This window comes from Gymnoscopelus braueri, assembly GCF_963280865.1.
Source record: "Gymnoscopelus braueri genome assembly, chromosome: 8".
In the NCBI taxonomy this organism is placed as follows: Eukaryota; Metazoa; Chordata; class Actinopteri; order Myctophiformes; family Myctophidae; genus Gymnoscopelus; species Gymnoscopelus braueri.
Window position 1 is genome coordinate 27,289,166 of NC_137609.1, and position 21,890 is coordinate 27,311,055.

At 42.3% G+C, this 21,890-nt stretch overlaps 2 protein-coding genes across 2 annotated transcripts in view; both read right to left on the bottom strand.

Moving 5' to 3' along the window:
* Positions 1–988: 988 nt before the first annotated feature.
* Positions 989–2,794, bottom strand: LOC308090476 (uncharacterized protein). Its single transcript, XM_080435674.1, has 2 exons — positions 2,657–2,794; positions 989–2,203 (listed from the first exon to the last, which is right to left on the bottom strand). Exon 2 carries the CDS (start codon positions 2,193–2,195, stop codon positions 1,278–1,280), a length of 918 nt encoding a protein of 305 aa, XP_080291800.1. The 5' UTR covers positions 2,196–2,203; positions 2,657–2,794; the 3' UTR covers positions 989–1,277.
* Positions 2,795–6,985: 4,191 nt separating this feature from the next.
* Positions 6,986–21,890, bottom strand: part of ksr1a (kinase suppressor of ras 1a) — a 39,216-nt gene continuing 24,311 nt past the window's right edge. Inside the window, exons 3-21 of the mRNA XM_080435191.1 lie at positions 21,463–21,610; positions 19,274–19,730; positions 16,949–17,133; positions 16,590–16,659; positions 16,307–16,390; positions 16,150–16,211; positions 15,949–16,058; positions 15,288–15,450; positions 14,031–14,072; positions 13,443–13,494; positions 13,260–13,323; positions 12,819–13,139; positions 11,974–12,170; positions 11,787–11,883; positions 11,547–11,680; positions 11,161–11,292; positions 10,918–11,053; positions 10,628–10,761; positions 6,986–8,005 (exon numbers count right to left, since the gene is read on the bottom strand). Coding sequence (XP_080291317.1) covers positions 7,993–8,005; positions 10,628–10,761; positions 10,918–11,053; positions 11,161–11,292; positions 11,547–11,680; positions 11,787–11,883; positions 11,974–12,170; positions 12,819–13,139; positions 13,260–13,323; positions 13,443–13,494; positions 14,031–14,072; positions 15,288–15,450; positions 15,949–16,058; positions 16,150–16,211; positions 16,307–16,390; positions 16,590–16,659; positions 16,949–17,133; positions 19,274–19,730; positions 21,463–21,610 — 2,601 coding nt within the window. The 3' untranslated portion in view covers positions 6,986–7,992. The remainder of the gene's footprint in view (positions 8,006–10,627; positions 10,762–10,917; positions 11,054–11,160; positions 11,293–11,546; positions 11,681–11,786; positions 11,884–11,973; positions 12,171–12,818; positions 13,140–13,259; positions 13,324–13,442; positions 13,495–14,030; positions 14,073–15,287; positions 15,451–15,948; positions 16,059–16,149; positions 16,212–16,306; positions 16,391–16,589; positions 16,660–16,948; positions 17,134–19,273; positions 19,731–21,462; positions 21,611–21,890) is intronic.

Consider the following 21,890-nt stretch of genomic DNA (forward strand, 5'->3'; position numbering starts at 1 on the left):
GCGAATATACGCAAAATTCGGACTCGTTCCGAATAATTAAAAGACGCTTTTTCGCTTCGCTTTTCCGCTTTTTCGCGCCATGTACGCTTGCATTGACTTTATAAGGTTTTTAAAAAAAGCGTATTATTCGCACGAAAAAATCGCCCCGGTGTGTAAGGACCTTAAGACTTTGGTTCTGCTATTCACCTTGCTCATGGTCCTAAAAGCCATGGTTCCACCGCCCAGGCTGCGATCTACAGTAGCAAGCAACCGAGGTAGCTGACTGAAGATTTAGCAGGAAAGGTCTGGCCCCCAAGAGTAATGCTGGGTGAGGCCAGTTTGTGCAACCTGGGCGGCTGAGAACCAAATAAAATATATTCAGTGTTGGCCATATGAAGGGATAACTGGTTGTCTGAGAGCCAAGTCTTAATGCTGTTGAATTCATTGCCAAGTGTAGCGTGCAACTTTACCACATCCTCATCTGAGGCTTGGGTGGCTGAATCGTCTATAAAAATAAAAACATCTTTATCTATACTTATCTGTACTCTGTAAGCAAGAAACCAGAAGCAGTTCATTCATTCTCCTTGTATGGCAAATACATATCTATGTGTCTGTCTGTCTGTCTGTCTGTCTGTCTGTCTGTCTGTCTGTCTGTCTGTCTGTCTGTCTGTCTGTCTGTCTGTCTGTCTGTCTGTCTGTCCATCCATTCAACCTGCAGATGAAAGGTACATATTTATCACCCTGTAAAAGTTAAGTAGATGAATAAATGCCCCAGAAGCATTGGAGTGATGTATGAACAGGTTTTCATAGGCCTTTTCAGATTTGGCCCAACTGCTGAAGAGAAAGAGAGCTTTCTTTCAGAAATGCTCAGTAGACAGACATTCTCTGCTTACTAATTTCCGCACATCCATGCTCACACACATGCACTAAGGTTTGAAGATCCAATAAAAACTGGCCTATAATAAATCTAGATTGAGTTAGGTCTGTTTTCTTTTGTAGACTTTATTAGTTCAAAATCAGAAACATGTGGCATGATATTTGCAAATGTATCCCACTTTAAATAACAGAAAAACATATGGTAGAGGAAAAACAATATTCATATCTCTAACAACTGTTAGCTTTGCTAGACAGGTTTAGTGGCACTGTAATAAAAATGCAAGCATATTGCAGCAAAGCAGATTTTTTTTAGAAGCCAACTGCCATGCAAAATCAAAACCAAGGATGCTAGGGTAAAAGGTTGTCAACGTAAAAGGTGGTGGCTTTACACCTCCACAACAGCTGCACTCTTTCTTTCATTTTCAGAGAGAGGATGCTACAGTGTTAGTTGTAGGAGGGTTAGCAGCATCCACGGTCTTCTTGGAGGAGGATGAATTCCCAGCACCAGATGTCTGCTCCTTCATTCCACCTGCTGCCGTAGCCTGGTCAGGCGTGGCTGTGGCCTCCTTCATGTTCCTCGCTGCCTCCAACTCTTTTATCACCTCCACGTCTAATTTCCCTGTCTCCGGCTTCTTAGCCGTACTGGCACTCGTCACCTGCACTTGGCTGAGTGGGCTCATCAGCACGCCGGTCTCCAAGCCCCCCGTCTCGGATCGGCAATGATTCCTCTGGGCAGTGCCCATCCAGTAGTCAGAGTTGCTGATCAGGTCGGCGTTGCTTCCTTGGTCGTGTCTCCTCACCTCGCACAGTTTACAGGCCAACGACACAGTGGTGAGCAGCAGAATAGTACAGGCTAGAATGAGACCACCCATCACCATCATCATTATGTGGCCCATCTTCCTGCCAAAGAGGCAGTCATCAGGTGGGCTGGGGGCAGGCTGAGTTTTGGGCGAAGGCAGAGCACTGCTGCTGGTGGGAGACAGAGGACTGGTTGTCGCTGCGTCAGTGTTGGGAATGCCGCTGGGTTCAGACGTGTCTCTAACGGGCTCATCAGAAGTAGCTGACGTTGCTAGTTCAGAAATCGGAATAGTGGAGAATGTTGTTGACTCATCCCGTTGCGTAAGCGTAGGTTGGACACTGTTTACTGTCGTGGACACAGATTCAGTGGTGTATCGTGATGACCCATCGTCAGATGATGCATTAGGATCCGAACTGACGTGCTCATCAGTGGTGGTAGAAGTAACGGCAGTGGTAGGAGTTTCCACGGTAGTAACTTCAGATAATGCAGTTCCCTTGAATTCTATCCAGCACAGAAGCAGGAGGATGTTATAGGCTTTCATGTTGGTACCTAAGAGACGGTAAAAACAAGCCACAAACACATTTGATGGCTGAATCTATTAAAAAGAACTTCCTGCTATGTGCTCTGAGTAAATCCCAAAAGGGGATTTCATGTTTGAGTCACTTCTCACACCATCACACCCTTACCACCAGAAATATATTCCATCTCTTTAAAAGTACTTAAATGGCACTTGTGCCCTTAAAATTAGTTGAATAATATGTTACCTTTATACTGATGCCTTAAAAGATACAACTGTATATATATATATATATATATATATGTATATATATATATATATATATAGCACTGAAAAGAATGTCACACACACACACACACACACACACACACACACACACACACACACACACACACACACACACACACACACACACACACACACACACACACACACACACAGTACATTTCTAGATATAATATATAAAAAAGGAAAAATTCACTTACACTGCTTATGACTTTAGTATGGATCCAACAATCTCGTTTTTTAAAGATGAACAAAGTATAAATCATCCAGAACAGTGTGACTGAGATACAAGATAGCAGGGAGCTTGGAGTTGTGACTGCAGATATAGTAGCCAGCCCTTACACGTATGTTTCCTGTTCCTTTTCACACTTCCTTCTTTGGCTTTTATAAACCAAAAATAAATGTGGTGTAGCAGTTGGGTTACGTAGGCGGCTGTTACTTATGTCCACTACAACATGCATACACAGTAAATCGCTCAGTGTTAATTGAATTCTGACAGTGTAAGAATGGGAAATCAAGTGTTAATATTACTGTTAATTTAACAAAAATTTGTGAAGTTTTACAAGTTTTAAAAATTCAATCAACACTATCAACCATTCACATCTGTGAAAATAACAAAAACTCACTTAAACAAATCGACATTGAATGCCGCCGGCAACACACGGCATGACATGGCAAAGTCAAAAACTGTGAGGCCTTCCCTCATTGCACACTTGACTCTCATCACCCACTGCCAGGTATGAAACCACCCACTGTGATTACCATGACGTCATTATTACAAAGGCCATACCATTCATTTAAATAAAACACAACAAAATAAACAGAAAGGTATTTACTTTGAAAAGATTTGTTCATGTTCTGATTTCTAAACATTGCTGCAAGAGATCAGAGGAATAACATCCATAGATAGATAGACCTGTATTCAATTGTCATAATATAAAAAGAGGCATAAGTTAAGTATCATGCACATATGTGTGTGTGTGTGTGTGTGTGTGTGTGTGTGTGTGTGTGTGTGTGTGTGTGTGTGTGTGTGTGTGTGTGTGTGTGTGTGTGTGTGTGTGTGTGTGTGTGTGTGTGTGTGTATACGGTATATGTATATACAGGTACTTTATACGTATATATATGTACAGAGTATCAACAGTAATATGGATCAATATAGGCATGCAAATATAGGCTTAAGTATCACCAGTAAAATGGGCATTGTAGACACCAGACAGGTACCCAATCGGGAACGATGTAAGTCGGGAACGACGCAATTTCAGAAATGGATGCCCCACCCGGTTATGCATTACCCGTTATACCCGTAGTCAGAGTACCTGTCTGTGTCCCTTTTATGACCGTATATGGAGATTTCTGTATCTGTCTCACTGTGTCCCTTCTAAGCCCATATATGGAGTTCATTGTCAGGTATGCTCATATATAGAGTCCCAGTCAGTCTATGACATCATATTGATGACATCAGGGTATTCCAGACTAATATCTACGCAGTGATATTAGTCTGGCCATGCCAGGCTAATTCCATATATAGGGATTTAAACGGTATTGTTTGGATATACGCTGATCTGACCGACTTCCCACTTGGTGCATCTCTCCCTCGGGTTGGATTTTGAAGTCCCATAATGGGCGGATCGGCGGTTCTGGACAACTGGATCTGCAGTGTGCCTATATGGGCATATCGGTGGTTCTGGACAACCGCCTATCCGACTGATTTGACACTGGGCAGGGCACTCCCTCGAGTCCTCGACGATGCGTGCACACACAGACGGATTTATTGTAGAATATATGTACAGGTTAATATGGATCATTATGTACAGTCAATGAAGAGAGCACTATACTACAGACTGAAACAACAGCAGTTAGCCTGAGCAGCCCTCTGATTATAGTAGTCCATGAGTAAAAGTGAGAGAGTGAGTGAGCAGTCATTAATCCAAGGGCAGAACAGAATGCGTGTGGGCTTAATGGCTAAGGACAGGAAGGAGCGACCATGTCAGTCACCCATAAGGAGCCAGCAGTGGTTACAGATGAAGATTACACAGGGGGAACATCTATCATCGTTTACAATTTGAAGGGGAAATTTGGATTTGGTTTTGTAAAAACTGAATATCTTCTAAAGGGCACAAGATGTTTTTATTCATTTTCTCAAAGGATCACCCACCAATGTGTCTGCTCCCAGTTAACATCCACATTAAGAGAGTATTGTTCATTTCATGCCCTGTCCTTGATGATATTTTGCATGAGTAATTTTGGATAAAGGTCTCTCTCTCTCTCTCTCTCTCTCTCTCTCTCTCTCTCTCTCTCTGCTCTGACGCAAAAGTTAACCTACACAGGAAGTGACACGTGTCTAAAAAAAGAAATGACCCAGGAAGTCGTTTTTGTTTCTCATGACGATCCTATTCTAGGTAACTTAATGGTGCATGTGAAAGTGTGTGTGTGTGTGTGTGTGTGTGTGTGTGTGTGTGTGTGTGTGTGTGTGTGTGTGTGTGTGTGTGTGTGTGTGTGTGTGCACGTGTGTGTATATGGTGTTCTCACCCCTTCGTTCTTTCGCTTTAAGTACCTGAGGCATTACTGCCTCATTTCCCATGATGCCACTGGAGACTCTAGATCCATTAAAGCTGAACTGATTGCTGACACAGTTGTGGCAGTGCTATCTCTCTCTCTCTCTCTCTCTCTCTCTCTCTCTCTCTCTCTCCCCCCCTCTCTCTCTCTCTCTCTCTCTCTCTCTCTCTCTCTCTCTCTCTCTCTCTCTCTCTCTCTCTGCAGTACTATCCTCAGTGTCAATTTAACCTTGAGAGTGTACAACTGGACCCAAATGGACCCCTTATTACCATTGGTACACTCTCTGAGTTACAAATGGATAAATGAACTGAGTCTGAGGATTTTACTGTGTGTTGCCCACTGTTAACAGATTTGTAAATGAAACGTTTCAGAAATATAACTTAAGATGAGACGATTTATTAACTTGCATGTATCGCTAGTATTTCTAGACATCAAATACTGTAAATGTAAATGTATTAAATTAGTGAGCTTAATTTTTATAACCTGGTATTAACAGCCAGTACTTTGCAGATGGTGCTAACATACAGTATAGTAGTGACTGACATGCATGCAAATCATATATATATTGTAGGTTACTAGGACATAACATACTGTTTGAGAGTGCACAATTATGGCAATGACACATATTAGTTGAAGTAACTCTTTTGTTGTATTTACACGAAAAAACATTACCATCTACTTTGATGTCCTTTGCCATTGCAGGTGTCTGAAAGAGAGAGAGAGAGAGAGAGAGAGAGAGAGAGAGAGAGAGAGAGAGAGAGAGAGAGAGAGAGAGAGAGAGAGAGAGAGAGAGAAGCGAGAGCATTTTGTGACTTACTGTTCAGTGCAACAACCCTCTTCAGATGGTGATCATGTGATCTAGTACCAGCTGGAGTCAAATAGCTTTTGGTCAGAGTACAGTCAGTACACCCCCAGGAAACAAGCTCCTTTCTTCTCTGTGGGACAGACATCAGTATGCACAAGTCAATTCAGCTTTCGTACAGTAACAGTCAAAGCCACACTTCAGATAGAACGTCGTCAGTGATTCTTCCAGGGGCTTTCTGGACAAAATAGATGCACAGGTGGCTCAACAAAAAGGTGGAAACTGGAAAGATGTGAATACAAGCTCATTTTCTTCCTTCATAGTTCTGAAACAGAACAAGCTAATAAGTGATGTTTTGGTAAGTAATTTGCTAAATAACAGACATAATTTACTTGGTTGGCTCACATTTTTTAGGCTTAACTTGGGAAATAAATCACGGAGTGGGAATAATGAATTATTATGAACCTAGGAAACGGTTTTGCTACTGGCCAGTAGAGAGCAGTATTTAGTCAAATACCCATGTAGAGCACCCTTCCTATAAACACTGTGCTGCCCATGTCTTGGCCTACACAGATCAAAGGCCAACCTCAGTTAAATCCTTTATCATTGTACACTTCCAATATATTGATGCTAGCCATGGATGATAATCACATGTAACACTTAAAATTTAAAGTGCAACACTTGAGGGCAATACTGCTCATCTCAATTGCCTCAGCATCTTTCCATTCTCTACAAGGGGAATATGCAGTGTAATTTATTTTTTATATATGATTATAGATATTTAAACTCAATATATATTGTATTTAATTATGTGGGAATGGTAGAGTGCGATACAACTTAGAATTTCTTCAGAATAACTTCTTAATTTTCTGAATCTAGCCAACATAATCGGTCATTTGTCTTATACAGTACAAGAGAGGACTCAATGTTTATTCACAATAAAGCAACATGATCAATGGAAGAAGCATACCTGAATCTGCTCCCTCATGGTTATGTTCTTTATAAATCGCCACATTCAATGTCAACTCTAAATCATAAATGACACATTCTACCCCAACATAACATGACAAGCTTCTTTTTATTTTCTTTCATGGATGAAAACATAAACTGCGTGTACAGAATGGTACTCACATGCAATACAAAAATATGGATTTTTACATAACATAAAAAACATGTATTGGCCCATTTAAAAAAATGTGCAGTCTTTATACAGGATTTTGTACATGAAAAAAATATAAATATATATATACTGTATATATATTATATATACATCTGTAATAGGGATAGCAGTACCTATTCAAAAATGTCATGATGTATAATACATATAAAATGTTTGTACAAATATGAAAGAAGTTTGGCTGTACATTAAATAATGTATTTACACTATACCATAATATTTGCAACACAACATGTACAGCAATGTTTCACAAAATCAACCCCACATTAGTCCAACACAGTACACTCACTCGCGCGCACATGCACGCACACACAAACACATAAATACAAGCACACTAACTGAAGCCAGCAATCACAAACATGTATACACACAAGCACGCACAAGAGGTAATGTTTTAGGAAGATACACTTTCGCGCCAGTCTTTTTGCGCAGAGAATGAAATTATTAAACTTCTTGACAGGAGGATCTTTCTAAAGAATTTGTATTACTATAAGGTGCACTTGACACGTAAATGGATGGATACCGCTACCATTATCAAGAAGTCTTCAATCATAAATAACCAAACTTATTTAAATCCCATTGGATTGTGAAAGAAGCAAACATTGTGCCAAGACCAAGAGTCAAATGGAATGCTATAATATTCATCCTGATTCTTCCAAATGTATCCAATCGTGTGTGATTTTACTCAGGTTCTACTCAAACAAGACAAGATACACATCAACATATCAAGCAGTCCAAACCTCAGAAACACCCCTGAATTCAGTCCTCAATAATTAAAACAAACGAAAAACACGATAAACATGATTATCAAACCGAAACGAGTTAACCCAAAAAGTGACAATTTGCTATTGTACTTTTTTTCTCCTTTTTTTCCTCTCCTGTAGACAAAGTGCATATTGTGTCCAGGCAGACATGGGCAGCGAGGTGACCGTCTCAGCGCATGCCATCATACAACCATAAGAGAAGTGATGGGGAGGAGTCGGAAGGCAGCTGGAGGAACATCAATCAAGCGGCCTGTCGAAACGTGTGTCAAGACAAGGGAAGATGTGAGAGAAAATGAATGCACCGGTGTCTATTTTGGACTGGGGTCCATCTTATATCCAGCATAGATTGATTGTGTGTGTGTGTGTGTGTGTGTGTGTGTGTGTGTGTGTGTGTGTGTGTGTGTGTGTGTGCGTGCGTGCGTGTGCGTGTGCGTGTGAGTGCGTGTGTGTGTGTGTGCACGCCATGTGGTCAGAGGCCCCAGCAGGAATAACCACATCACAGCAGCACAGAAAGGTGGTGGTAGTGTGGGGGGGGGGGGGGGGGTTCAGGCCAAGGACAGGGCAGCCATCAGCAGGCAGAGACCACAGCATACCAGTCAGTCTCAGCAGACACCAAAAGCCAGTTATTCACAAGTCTCAAGAGTCCAGAAGGATAACACAACAAAAACAAAGTAAAGGCAAGTAGATCTTAGACAAAGTGTGAAGGAGAGCGAGGGGTAGAGGGGAGAGAGAGGGGCTCAGCGGTGTGTTCCCTCCTCACCCCCCACCCATCCTCTCTTCCATACGAGAAGACGCACTGTTAGACATGGAAGAACAGACTGCAGATTAGTGGAAGAAGTGTCTATTTCAGGCAGAGGCAACGCTTTGATCAATCCCTCTAAGAGTTAAGGATTTCAGGAGCATGCAAGGCAGACCCAGGCTTTGTTTTGCATTGCTTATGTTTCAGAGCGACTGCTACAACCTAGATTAGATAAAGAGAGAAAGGAAAGAGAGAAAGAACAAAAGGAAAACAGACATTATACGGTTAGTGAAAAGAAAGGTCAGCTCACACAAAGAAAGGTTTGAGAAGAAGTCAATTACAGTACTGTGTGTAGATACACAAGAAACTTCAACATGGGATTAATGCTGTACTAGACTAAATACATTCTTAGTCGACTAAAAGCCAAACCATTTGAGGACTAATCAATTTGATTTCTCATTGACAAATATATAAACATTTTATTTTCTATATGCAATCATGCAGAAGGATCTCTTTAAATCTAGTGCATACCAGAGGTGTGCTTATAATTTTTCAGTAAACAACTAATTAATCATAAAACAAACTGGTTACTTGACAAAGTCTTGATCGACTAAGACCAAACCGACCAATTAACCAACTACCGGTACTTGTCTGAGTGGGCTGCCCTATGTGAGATGGAAACAGTGTTTGCTGCACAATCATCAAAGTTAAGTATTTTGTATTATACTATTATTTATTTTCACATCCGTTTCAGCACTAGTAATAAGGCCTCTTTAGGCCCACTTTGTAGTACGACTCAGCTGATATGCCCCCCTAAGCTCTGTTATAATGGCATAATGGCATTCAGCGAACTCAGTTCTCATTTGCAAACTGAGGATCCATTTTTAAGTGCCTCACTAGCTCACCAGTTTAACTGAAAGGCAAAGAGGACAGAAAGTGCAAATCACAAATAGAGGGCAGAAAACCATGTGAAGGCAGAAGTAAAAAGGTAAATCAAATGTGTTAATAAAGAATGTGTATGGTGATTTGCATCTTATCTGTAAATTAGTAGATGAGATAAGTTGTGTGTGTTGTAGTTAAGCAGTCTTAAAGGCATTAAAAATCCATCCTAGTATAAACATTCACATCAACCAACGCAGCAATGCAAAAGGGGGAAACATCTGTGAATATGGTCAATGGACCTTTCGCTAAGCTCCGCCCACCCACCACTCCGCCACTCAATCAGAGCTTCAAAATCTCTTCCGAATCCTGTCAACAAGGCTTGCAGTGTGCACTGGAAAAATATGTATATGGCACACTATTTCAACAAACAAAATACAGGCAAATCATTTTCACTACGAGGAAAGTCTACCTCATCTATAATATCGATCAACTACGTTAACTACATTATCACCAGACAGGAGTGCTTGTGTACCGCAGGGCTACAAATAGTAGCTGTTAATAAATAGATAAACAAATGAATAAACGCTTTAAAGAGCAGTATGGTGCAGTACTAGTTATAGTTGCAATGCTCTGTGATTATGGTGTGTTGACTGTCGCCATCATAAATACACAACAGCTATCAAAAATATAAACGACTGCACATGTATGTTTCTAAACATGCTCATAAATCTAATAAAGTGTGCTTCACTAGTACTACTACTAGGCACCATGCTAACATAACATGACGTTTGCTTATGATTTGTACCTTAATTACGATTCATGTCATTATAAGTGTTTGCTTACGATTTGTACCTTTATTACGATTCATGTCATTATGATCATTAGTGTTATTGTTATCACCTGGGCGGGTGAGCGTTGTAATTTTCCTGATGTTAACCTGTGTGTAAGGCAGCTCACAGCCATATAGCCTGCATTTCTCAAAGCAGTTTTGAGCTTGAGGAAAGGGGTAGGAAAAAAATGCAGCATCCAACCACTCTGGATACCTGGAATCACTGTTATTTTTATTAATGTTGTTGATTAGTGAGTAGATTATATTGACATATACAGAATACGGTATGAATGGGAGTGTGTCCTAGTCTATGGTGGTTAGCAACCACGGTTGCTAAGCTAATCGCTATTGTCTATTGCTGACCCCACCTCCATCTTCCACTACACACACACCACACCCTGCTTTGTCTTTCAGATACGTACTCTGCGGACTTCCAGAAGTGTCCGGGGTGGGACAGCCTGCGATTGAGTTTAGGCAGCTTCTCCAGCATGTCGGCCAGCAGGGTGAACGTGGGCCTCTCTCTCAGGTCATACGCCCAGCACGCTGATAGGATTTCCTAAAGAAGCAAGAACATTTGATTTGCAACCATGACGCTTATACATTCACTGTAAACTCGGAAACAATTTATCTGTTAAGAGTTTAACTTAACCCATCTAAAAACTGTGATTTATTTGTGTTATAAAGTTGACGGTCATATGTTGTTTTTGCTCACCGTGACCTCTTTGCCAAGGCTTATCTCCGCCAAGACCCTCTTTATACCTTCTCCACTCCCCACCTGCCAAATAATAGCTTCCACTGGCTGATTGGTGATTGGCCAGTCCCTTGCTTGGAGCTCATACCAAATGGTGCTAAAAGGGGGCAATAATGATCATTCGTATTGACCTGTTAACTGGTAGACAACTAGGCAATATGATCACTGAGGTAGACCTGTAGAGGGAACATCTACAGTGCTTACCCAAAGGCATAGACATCTGCTGCATTGGAGAAAGGGAGACGGTCTTCATTATTACCAGGAGTCAGTCGGCGCACGATCTCCGGTGCAAGGTAACAAATCCAACCATGAGGAAGTTTTAACTTGTTCTCGCGCCTGCAAGAATTCACACAAAGACAAACATTAACCACTAACATCCACTGGAACAGAATTCAATACTATCCAGACAGAAAGAAGCTAGTGCTACATGGGCACCCTATTGAGTAAATCCCTAACTTCTGTATTTTAGATCAGTCATATTGCATGTGTGTGAATTTAAACAAGACAATCTAAAAATGTAAATGTTCAACTTAAAAGCTACGAAAATCTCAAAGTTTCAAATTTCTTCTTCTTGCATTCTTCTTACATACCTCCCCTCCTGGACTACTCCAGAGATCCCAAACAGGCCAAAGTCTGTGATCACTACCTTATTGGAATCATGAAAGACATTCTTTGACTTCAAGTCTTTGTGAACAATTCCTTTTGCGTGAAGATAGCCCATTCCCTATGTACAGTGGAGGACAAACAGTGATACATGAGTCATGGTTATTAACAGTAGTGCACATGAAAAAAAACATTGAACAGGCAGATTGATTCAAATTAATTATTACCTTTACAATCTCTTGAGCGATTTGTCTCGTCTTATTGATATCAAGGGTGTTTTTTGTGTCTCTAACAACCGAGTACAGCGTCCTGCCTTTGCAAAAACTGGGAACAGAAATTTGTATTTTAAAATGAACCAAGTTATTTTATTGAAATAAATGGTGATCATTTGAGTTAGGCAAGTTTTGCCCTTACCTGGTGATAATGGCTAAATGGGGCGGAGCCATGCAGGCCCCCATGAAGAGGACCACATTCTCATGTCTCGTCTGTCTGTAGTTCATCACCTCCTTCTTGAACAGTTTTAGATGGTCTTGGTTGTTTCCGTCAATTTCCAGAAGTCGAATAGCCACCTCCCCATGCCAGCGGCCCTTGTGCACTTTACCCCAGCGACCCTGGACAACAAAAGAAATGACCTTAAGTTCATCATCAAAAGGATGCTAGCACGCTTCTACATGGAAAACATGCTTCAGAGACCCAGTACCTTGAAGAGATAGACATTTGGTAAAACAAGGGAACCAGGGGACCTGGTACTGCCAGACCCCTAGTGGTTGAAATCTGAATGGCCGGAAATCTGAATGGTTTCTAAACTACGTCACGCTAAGCTTGGCCAATCAAAAAGAGGGACATGTAAGAAAACGTTTTCGTCCATATATGGACGAAAAGGAGGGCAAAAGGGGACCGACAAAGCCTCACGTAGGCCTGACCCCCTGGGTCTGGCAAAAAATATATCTTGGATCATGGATTTTTTTTGGCAGTTTACTTGATTTTCTGAAAATCTAGTACCTTAAATTGACAGCCTGATGTCACAGTACTGACATAGTTGACTGACATCAGAGACCATGGCCTCAAACCAGCACGCAATAACCTGGGCAGTGCTGGGTACCGATGTTCAGACATTACATGACTGATTTACACACAAATTACATGACTATGACGACACGTGACTATGACCTTATAGCACCGATGCTATAATAGTTACGTCATGGCCCTCAAGTACTTTGTACCTATTTTGTGCATTCACAGCATATTCCCTTCCTCACCTTTCCTATGAGTTCCCCCAGGTCCAGCTGCTCAAAGGGAATGTCCCATTCCTGCAGGTAAACGCTGGTCTGACTGGCCTTGCGGGCGATAGGGCCCTTCCAATGGCTGCCCCGGGAGCTGGGCAGGTCGTCCAACTCGTCGCCATCACCCTCGCCATCCGAACCCCCGTTCATCTCGCTCTCCTCCTCCTCTTCTTCCTCCTCCTCTTCCTCACCTTCTTCGTCCTCTTCCTCTTCTTCCTCTTCCTCATTTTCCTCTTCCTCCTCTTCTACTACTACTGGATCTTCATCTTCAACCTCAATTTCATCCTCCCGTTCCTCCTTTAAAAAAACAGAGAAAAAAATAAATTAGCACCACATTCATGGTTGTGTTATTTAATTTGTGAAAAGATAAGGGTTAACCCAAATAACCTGCTGTAAACATTTAGTGAGTACAAATACCTCTTCATCTTCATCTTCAACCAGGTCTGTGTTTATATCATCAACTGACTGCTCGATCTCAGTGCTGTGATAAGAGATACAGTAGCATAAATCAGTCACAGTACCATATGACAGTGTTCATTCAACTCTATTTAACTTCATGTGTTGACTATTTAAAACAGTAACATGGACAAGCGGTCTTACACAGTATCCGGGAGGAGGATGTCGGCGTGCAAACTAACAGGACTGGAGACATCTGAGAGAAAAGAATATGAAATAAATCACCAAGAATTACAAAAGATGCAATGTTGGTATTTTTAAAATACCTTTAAAAAAATAAAATCAGGTTGTCAACCAAAACCAAATGTATTGAGCTGAAATATGCAGTTCTCAAATATCCCAGCAGATGGAGAAAATGAGAAGCAGCGAAGAAAATGGACAAACCCCCCCCACCCAACCCAGGCAGCAACTCTTTATCCACCAGCCACAATGGCTGATTCAACAGTATCACCAGCCACATGCATAATGTTACAACCAAATGGACTTTTTATAGTAAAATAAGACCATTCAATGGCAGTTGGTTACCTACCAAAATGTCTGGTAGTGTACAGTAAACTAACTTACCAGCAGTTTGCCGGTGGCTAGTGTTAATTTCCCCCACACAATTTTAACCCTTCAAGCCCAGGCAAGCACAAGCAGGAAATGGAGAGAGCAGCTAGGAATGCAGAGGTTGGAGTGTGAATGCAAGGGGTAAACAATGCATTATGAACATTTTGGGAACCATAAACTCACCAGGGAAGATAAACTGCTGTCTATGCTGAAAGTAGCAGGCAGCTTAAGGCAAAAAGAGAGGGAAAGAACGACAAGCATGGAAGGAGGAGAGAGAGAGTCTGGGTTAGAGAAGCTTTGACTCAAACGAGCCCTATTGTTTTACAGCCATCCCTGGGCTGTACTTCAGTGTTAGTGGATTTGTATGGAGTGAGAAGGGGAGGGAAGGGTGCATGTTGCTCAGTCCACTCACAATCTGTTAAAACCACAAGAAGTGACTCAAGGCAACAACCATCTATAAATTCCAGGAATCTCTCTACGTCTGTTTGTCTGTTCATCCAATTGACTTCACAGTTGGAGGGTGTATTGCTGAGGAGCCAAACGAGTGCAGTGTCGAGTGTGAAGTCGATTGGATGAGCTGTTCTCGAGAGCGCTGCAAGCAGAAATACCACAGTTCTTGAGAACGCTGCAAGGGGGGCACTTCCAGGGACCAAGCAATCAGCCTACTCCAAACAGGCACGTGTCCTAAAAGGCCGCTCGCCCTGAACTGGCACGCAAGCAGCAATACTGGGAGCAATCAGCCCGTTCCAAATGAGCCTGTGCGCAGAACAGCCACGCACCCCAAATGGGCACTGCATCTGTCTATAATTTCAAGGAATCTCTTCATGTATGTCTGTCTGTCTGTCTGTCGCATATCTCGAGAACCGTTCATCCGATCGTCTTCACACTTGGTGGGTGTATTGCTGAGGACCTAAGGGAGTACTGGGTCGAGTGAAGTCGATCATAATGAGTGGTTCTTGAGAACACTGCAACACTGTAAATGCTTCTCGACAACAATGCAAGCAGTACTTCAGAGGGCCAAGTAATCAGCCTACTCCAAACAGGAACACGTTCCGAACAGCCATGCGCTCAGAATGGGCATGCCTCCCAACTACACTGCAAGCCGCAATACCGGGGGCCAAGCAGTCGGCCTGTTTCGAATGGGTACGCACTCCGAATGGCCACACCCTGAATGGGCACTGCGCTAGTTCTGAGTAAATAAAGACTAATAAAAGAGTACAATGCATGCACGCACCTTTGGTGTATGTGGATTGTACCATAGGTGGAGTGTAGCTGTTTGGAGCGCATACCCACTCAGAACACGTGCCCATTCGGAACGGGCCGACTGTAAGATCTTCTGGTCCCCAGGCAGGGCCACTCTGCTACACATGCGTCCTTCAGACTACATATCTTTTTGTCTCCGTGCTGTGTTTCTGTCAATGGACGACCTGTGAGTCTTACCTGGGAAGTGAAAGCGACTGTGGCCTTTGGGCGAGGGGTTGGGCGGTGGGGTGGCACTGGGGGGATTGCTCTGCTGGAAGGGGGCAGGTGAGGAAGGTGTGGAGGAAGTGGTGGAGGATGGGTTGCTGCTAGAGTCCAGCTGGTTCAGCACTGGAGGATGGTCCTGGACACACACACACACACACACACACACACACACACACACACACACACACACACACACACACACACACACACACACACACACACACACACACACACACACACACACACACACACACACACACACACACACACACACACACACACACACACACACACACAACTTTGATCTCAGTTGTCTGACAGCCATTTTCCCCCCAGATTCTTTTTTCAGTCCGATTTTGCTTTAATTAGCCCCGAGTGTAGACAGAGGAAACTGAGGGCCACAATTTCCGGGCTTCTTTCAAAATGTTCTAGTCAAATTATCTTACCACATTGGCAGATAATTTTGCTGGTTTTAAGATTATTATTTTGTTCATGATAATACTAATTATACTAGAATATCTTGAAAGAAGCCTGAAAAGTTTGATTTCAAGTAATAAGCGTGTCATTTTTTGCAGTGATATCTCATCGACGTACTATCCAGTCAACCACCGGCTTAGCCCCAACTCTTTTGTACCTTTTTAGTGATGGCCTTTGGCAGAGTGCCAAACTGCGGGGCGTCTGACAGACGGTCCACAGGGTTGTTGATATCAGACGGGACAGACTCAGTCCTTCGTATTTTGGCGACTAGGGGAGAAATGGTTATGGTTATTGGATACTGTTAAGATCACTATGTGCATCCTTGGGGAGGATTATTCTAGTGGTAGAGGACACCTACTTGGCAGAAAGGAGATTCTGCAGGAGGGGGCCTCCTTCGTACACTTGTTGTGGCACTTTAACCTGCGGACATAAAATGAAGAAGATGAAAGTGTATACAGATAATGAGACTTTGCGTACATCAGTGCGTCAGATGGTTCTCCACTTGTTCTACTCACCGACAGTGTTTACACTTCACCCCAAACATCATGTTCTTCTGGCACACCTGGCATGTCTGGGACAACCAGGACTTGGTGGAAAACCTACACAAAAAATAAAAAATAAAACTGTTAGACCCTTCAATGTAAATAACTTTATCGGTGCTGAAACATTGGGGTTGAAAAATGTATAAAGTAGTGTGTTTTTTATACAACAGTTAATTTAATAGTTTCATTAATAAAAGCAATTTGGATGTCTGCTTCATCATCCAGAGTTAAGTCGTCATGTGAAAAACAAACAAACCTGTGTGTGACTGCTAGGCCAATGTCTCTTCTCACTGCTTGTGGAGAGCCGCGGTGAACACCCAGGTTATCTAGAGATGGAGAGAAAGAATGAGGGATGGACATAATGCAAGAAGCTTGATTGTTTACAGAAATTTGAGTATGAGATACAGTACATGTGACACTAGTGCTCGTGTTCACTTTATTAAGATTTCCTTTTAAGCTGTCAAGAACCAATACAATCACAATAACTAACAGAAAGAAAAGCCCATAAATCCCTGCAATCTGATCCAAACCGTTCCCAATTCACGTTTCAAGCAGCAATTATGCAGAACGGTCATTTAAATATGAGGAGTAGAGACGTGTGCATGCGTAACTCACTCTTGAGGCTGCTCTGGTGCTCCTCCATCAGGGTGGGGGTACCAGGGAGGGTGTATGACGTTGCGGTGGAGGCTGGGGTGGCTACTGGGGTACGAGCTGACAAGACGGGGTAGCGGGATGGCGAGTCCTCACACCCGTTCCCGTTGACTTGCATATTCAGGAAGAGTTTGTTCTTTTTCACGCACCTGGAGTGTAGCAAAGAAATGCAAGCAACACAGTAAAATCCTCAGTGTGGATATAACTCTGACAGTGTAACTCTGATCGTGTACAAATGGAACCACATGGACTTACACGTCCATTTGGTTCCATTTCTACTCTCTAAAAGAGTCCAGTTTGACTCACTGAGTTAAATGAACATTCAGGGCCCTATCTTCCACATGACGCAAGGCGGCGCTAAGGGGCAGTGCAATTATCATCATTGCTATTTTCCGACCGACACAGTTGTAATCTTTAAGCCCAGCGCCCGCGCTGTTTAGATACCAAATGGTTTTGCGCCCATCTAGCGTCCATGGTCTTAAAATGAGGTGTGGTCTGGTGCGCACACTGATTGCAATCAAAATCCATCCAATTTCGACACTGATGTTCAAAATGTAGATGACATTTCTGAGACTCAGCATTGAGGTTGAAAAAAATCATTATCTGGGCCATATTATCCATATAGCCTACTATTGGGCGAGAGTCCATTGCCATCGGCCAATTTTCTGTGCCTGTAACGATTCTAACCAATGAAGACAACGCACATCCATGACATGACATTTACGCAGCAGCAGAATTATCCTTATGGGTGTGAGAAATGAAAGAAAAGAAAGAGGATGAAGAAAACATACAGAAATAGTGAAAGTGAAGCATACTGTAAGAGGATGAAGTTAAATATAATAAAACTAAGCTAAACGATGGGTGTACATTTTATCTGTGTTCTTTTAATGTCCTGTATACAAAATGAAGCATGGACTGGCATGCACATTCACAACGAAGACAAAAGAGAACATCAGGGAAATACCATTTGCACTTAATATTGACATGGCAAGAATCTGAAGAGAGTGTTGAGCATTCAAGACAGTCACTTCAATAACAACATGGGCCACGTTATTGTGGAACATAGCTTCCATATGCATGCGCATATGTACGAGAGCCCTGCTAGGAATTTCACCTAGGGCCCCCAAAGACTCTAGGATCGCCCCTGAGATAGCGGTCTGGGATAGCAAATTTACAGCAAACTGAGCAAAGCTTGCCATACATGGACCGGATGTTACAGATGGTATAGGGAAAAAACGCACTACTGTGTGTGTGTGTGTGTGTGTGTGTGTGTGTGTGTGTGTGTGTGTGTGTGTGTGTGTGTGTGTGTGTGTGTGTGTGTGTGTGTGTGTGTGTGTGTGTGTGTGTGTGTGTGTGTGTGTGTGTGTGTGTGTGTGTGTGTGTGTGTGTGTGTGTATCTTACCACCACTGAGCATTAGTCCTAGGAAATGCTTCCTGTTTTGACTCATAATCTCTTCTTCTTTGGAGGGGGGATTTAACCCCAGTCAAATACACAGAGCAAAAGAGCAACAGGCAGGATGTGCGTGTGTGTGTGTGTGTGTGTGTGTGTGTGTGTGTGTGTGTGTGTGTGTGTGTGTGTGTGTGTGTGTGTGTGTGTGTGTGTGTGTGTGTGTGTGTGTGTGTGTGTGTGTGTGTGTGTGTGTGTGCGTGTGTGTGCGTGTGTGTGCGTGTGTGTGTGTGTGTGTGTGTGAGTGAGGGAGTGAGGGAGAGATACAGTGAGGGAGATAAATAATGAGTGAGAGGGAGAAAATCTCTGTCTCTATAATAACAGTGTACTGCATGTCCTACATAACCCCGGCACAGTACAATCCAGTGTTAGCTTAAAGCAGCACCTTGTAACTTTCCTCTTCTACCCCGGGTTTGAACCTGGTTTCCTGCTTAAGTGCTGATTTTTTTTTACCATTGAGCTGATAGAGCCAGCCTGCTTGCTCAGGGGATAAATTGAATCTTGACCATCAGGTCAAAATTTGTGTCAGATCCTGTGTCTAGGTGAGACAAATGTCTCAATAGAAGAATATTGTATTAACACACTCTACCATACAGATTGCCTCAATTATTCAGGTTAAGTTTGGTAATGTTTGAGTAACTTTGGACAAAATGTAAAAATGCTTAAGCCATAAATAAAGCCATTAATGGAAAAATGGTCCATGTTTATGTGCAATATTTTATATATATATACTATATAGCCCAAGCAGTGAATAGCTATAATTTTTTTTGTAGCTGTATCACTACTCTCCTACTTAATATAAAGATGTAGAGCAGTGAAATAAAGACAGTATGGGGACCTACTTGTTGGCAGGTGGGTCTTCAATGCGGTTGCCCAGCTGGGATTCGTGGCTTTTGCTGCGGGTCAGTGAGATGTTAGGCAACAGGTGAAGCACTTTGCGGGAGGGAGGTGGCGGGGTGCACGGGGGTTTTAGCCGATGGCGCCTCTTGGAGGGCGGCGTTATGGGTGGAGTAGAGGTGCGTCCATGGAATCTGGCCGCCACGGACAGGGGGAACGGATCCGTGAGGGGGCTGTCGCCATAGATGTATGAAGCCTGCGCCTCGGCCGTTGAAACGGAACCCGAGCGGGGGTGTGGGTAAGCCGCACAGGGGGTGGAGGGAGTGGATGGCGTAGTGGACGGGCGGGTCAGAGGCGAGGGGCTGTGAGGACGCAGAGGAGTCCCCATGAAGGTCAGCTGGTCTGCGGTGAGCAGGGAGCCACTGTCCCTCCTAGTAGCTCCATCGTCCCTAAGCTCGTCTCCTGGCCGAACACAGAGAAAGAAACACTCAAGAGTGACTGGTCAGATGAGAGACTCTCAATGTCCGTACTCACGTGCAGTGAAGGAAATAATTGTTTCATCCCATGGCGATTTTGTAAGTTTGCCCACTGAAAAGTCTATAATTTGAATGGTAGCTTAATTTCAACAGTGAGAGACAGAATAGCAAAAAAGAAATCCAAAACATCATACTATATAAATAAAATATATAAATTGATTTGCCATTAGCAAAACTTGACTTAGTACTTGGTGGCAATGTCAGAGTACCCGTTGTGCCCGTGTGTCTGTGTGCCTTTAGTGCCAATATATGAAGTGTCTGTTTCTGTCTGCCTGTGTCCCCTTTATGCAGAGGTCTGCCTGCCGGTCCTCCCTTAAGCCAATTTTTATATATTGGTTTGGCAAGGGATCAAATAATAATTTCCATCACTGTACTTTGATTTGTATTCCCGATGAGTTTGTGAGGGCTCAGGACTGTCCCTCTGTAAAATCAGCAAGTGTACAAGGGCTCTCACACAACTCTTTGTGCATGCTTTTTAAGTCTGCATTACTCCATACTTATCCCACAATTCCTAGTGTTGTGATGTTAAAATTGGAGGTGAAGCCAGGAATCAAGAATAAACAACAACAAACAAATACCAAAACAATAGAACATGGAAGCAGCTGGCTAGCTAGCAGTCTTTGTAGTTGTATGTCCCATGATGGCATGATGATGACTCAAACAATGATACAATCTACTTAGCTTTGAGAGCTTGACTCATTTCTATTTTCTCAAATTAGTTTTCAAATGTATCAACAGTCTAGACTAGTGTAAGACTAGAAGACTAGTGTAAAATAGTGTAAAATACCATATCATATAACTATTTGGATAATCAGCTTTCTTCATAAACAGCTGCCAACTTTAGGAAACATTATCAATTGAAATCAAATTAATTCCAGTTAATTCCAGATATAAAATTGTTTGACAACAAAGTGCTGACAGAGCTCTACCAGTTTGTTTTGCTAAATGTATTGCATTGTGTAATTTATTAGTTTAGTTTTTTTATTTTATTTTTATTTGATTGTATATATTTATTGCATTATTTTATGTATGTAATTGTTGTGATCATGTGCATTGCATAATATGTACTGTTGTATAGCTGTGGTGTATTTTATATTTGCATTCTATCTGTAGTGAATTGTTGTTTTTATGATAATGAAAGCAGTATATTTTAATTACATTGTGAAAAGTAAAAAAGCTATAACTCTCTGTGTAGCTGTGTAGCACATCAATTTCATGCTCTGTATCGGAACTATGTTGAATTGCACGGGCCAAAATATCGTCTCTATCAAAAAAAAGGTTTTAATCTGATATGATATGATCCCACAACTTTACAACAAACACCATTTAGTTTAATTACAAATGGAATATGAGCCTCATTTGATCTCTATGGTCGATAACGACAACTAGTTCAAGCTCAAAGATTTTTGTTACACACATAATACAGCTGTGGTAACTGTGAAAGTATTGTACTTAATGCCTCCTCAACAATGTGGACAAAAAGTACAGAAAGAAGTTGAAAATAGTCATATCATATCATATTTGTACATTTCAAGCCCTTGCACACTCTTGCACTCACAGATTTCCGCAGGTGACGTTACTTAAAGTCTGTGAGGGTTCAGTGCTCAGGGTATAGGGTGGACATTGAGATTGGCCCTCTTGGAACATTTCCCACACACCTGATTCAGTGGCACTCTTGAGACAGGAGAGGGCAGCGCTGAGCCTGGCACACTCGTCTGAACTGGAGCCTAGCTTTCTCATGATCTCCCGCACCTGAGAACCTGTCATTTGCAACAAGGCATCCAGGGACAGCTTCACTGGCACTGCCTGCAAAGAGAGAAATGAGCATTCAATTACACAATGTTAGGGGTGCAACAGTTAATCGAACAAATCGATTGAATTGATTATTTAAAAAAAAACATGTAGTACTATGATGCGACACGTGAGCTTGTAGATAATGTATTTTAGTCATGTTTGAGTCTAGAGTCTACCAACAGTACAAGTAACCTTTGGGCCTAACTTACAGTATACTTTGTTGTATGAAGGTGTTACTCGCAAATCAGTTCTTATCAGTGAGTAACAGCAATGTACTGTAGACTGAGTATAA

Bases quoted from the DNA above. Each gene is read 5' to 3' on its own strand.
- LOC308090476 (XM_080435674.1), bottom strand. From the start codon at position 2,195: ATGAAAGCCTATAACATCCTCCTGCTTCTGTGCTGGATAGAATTCAAG.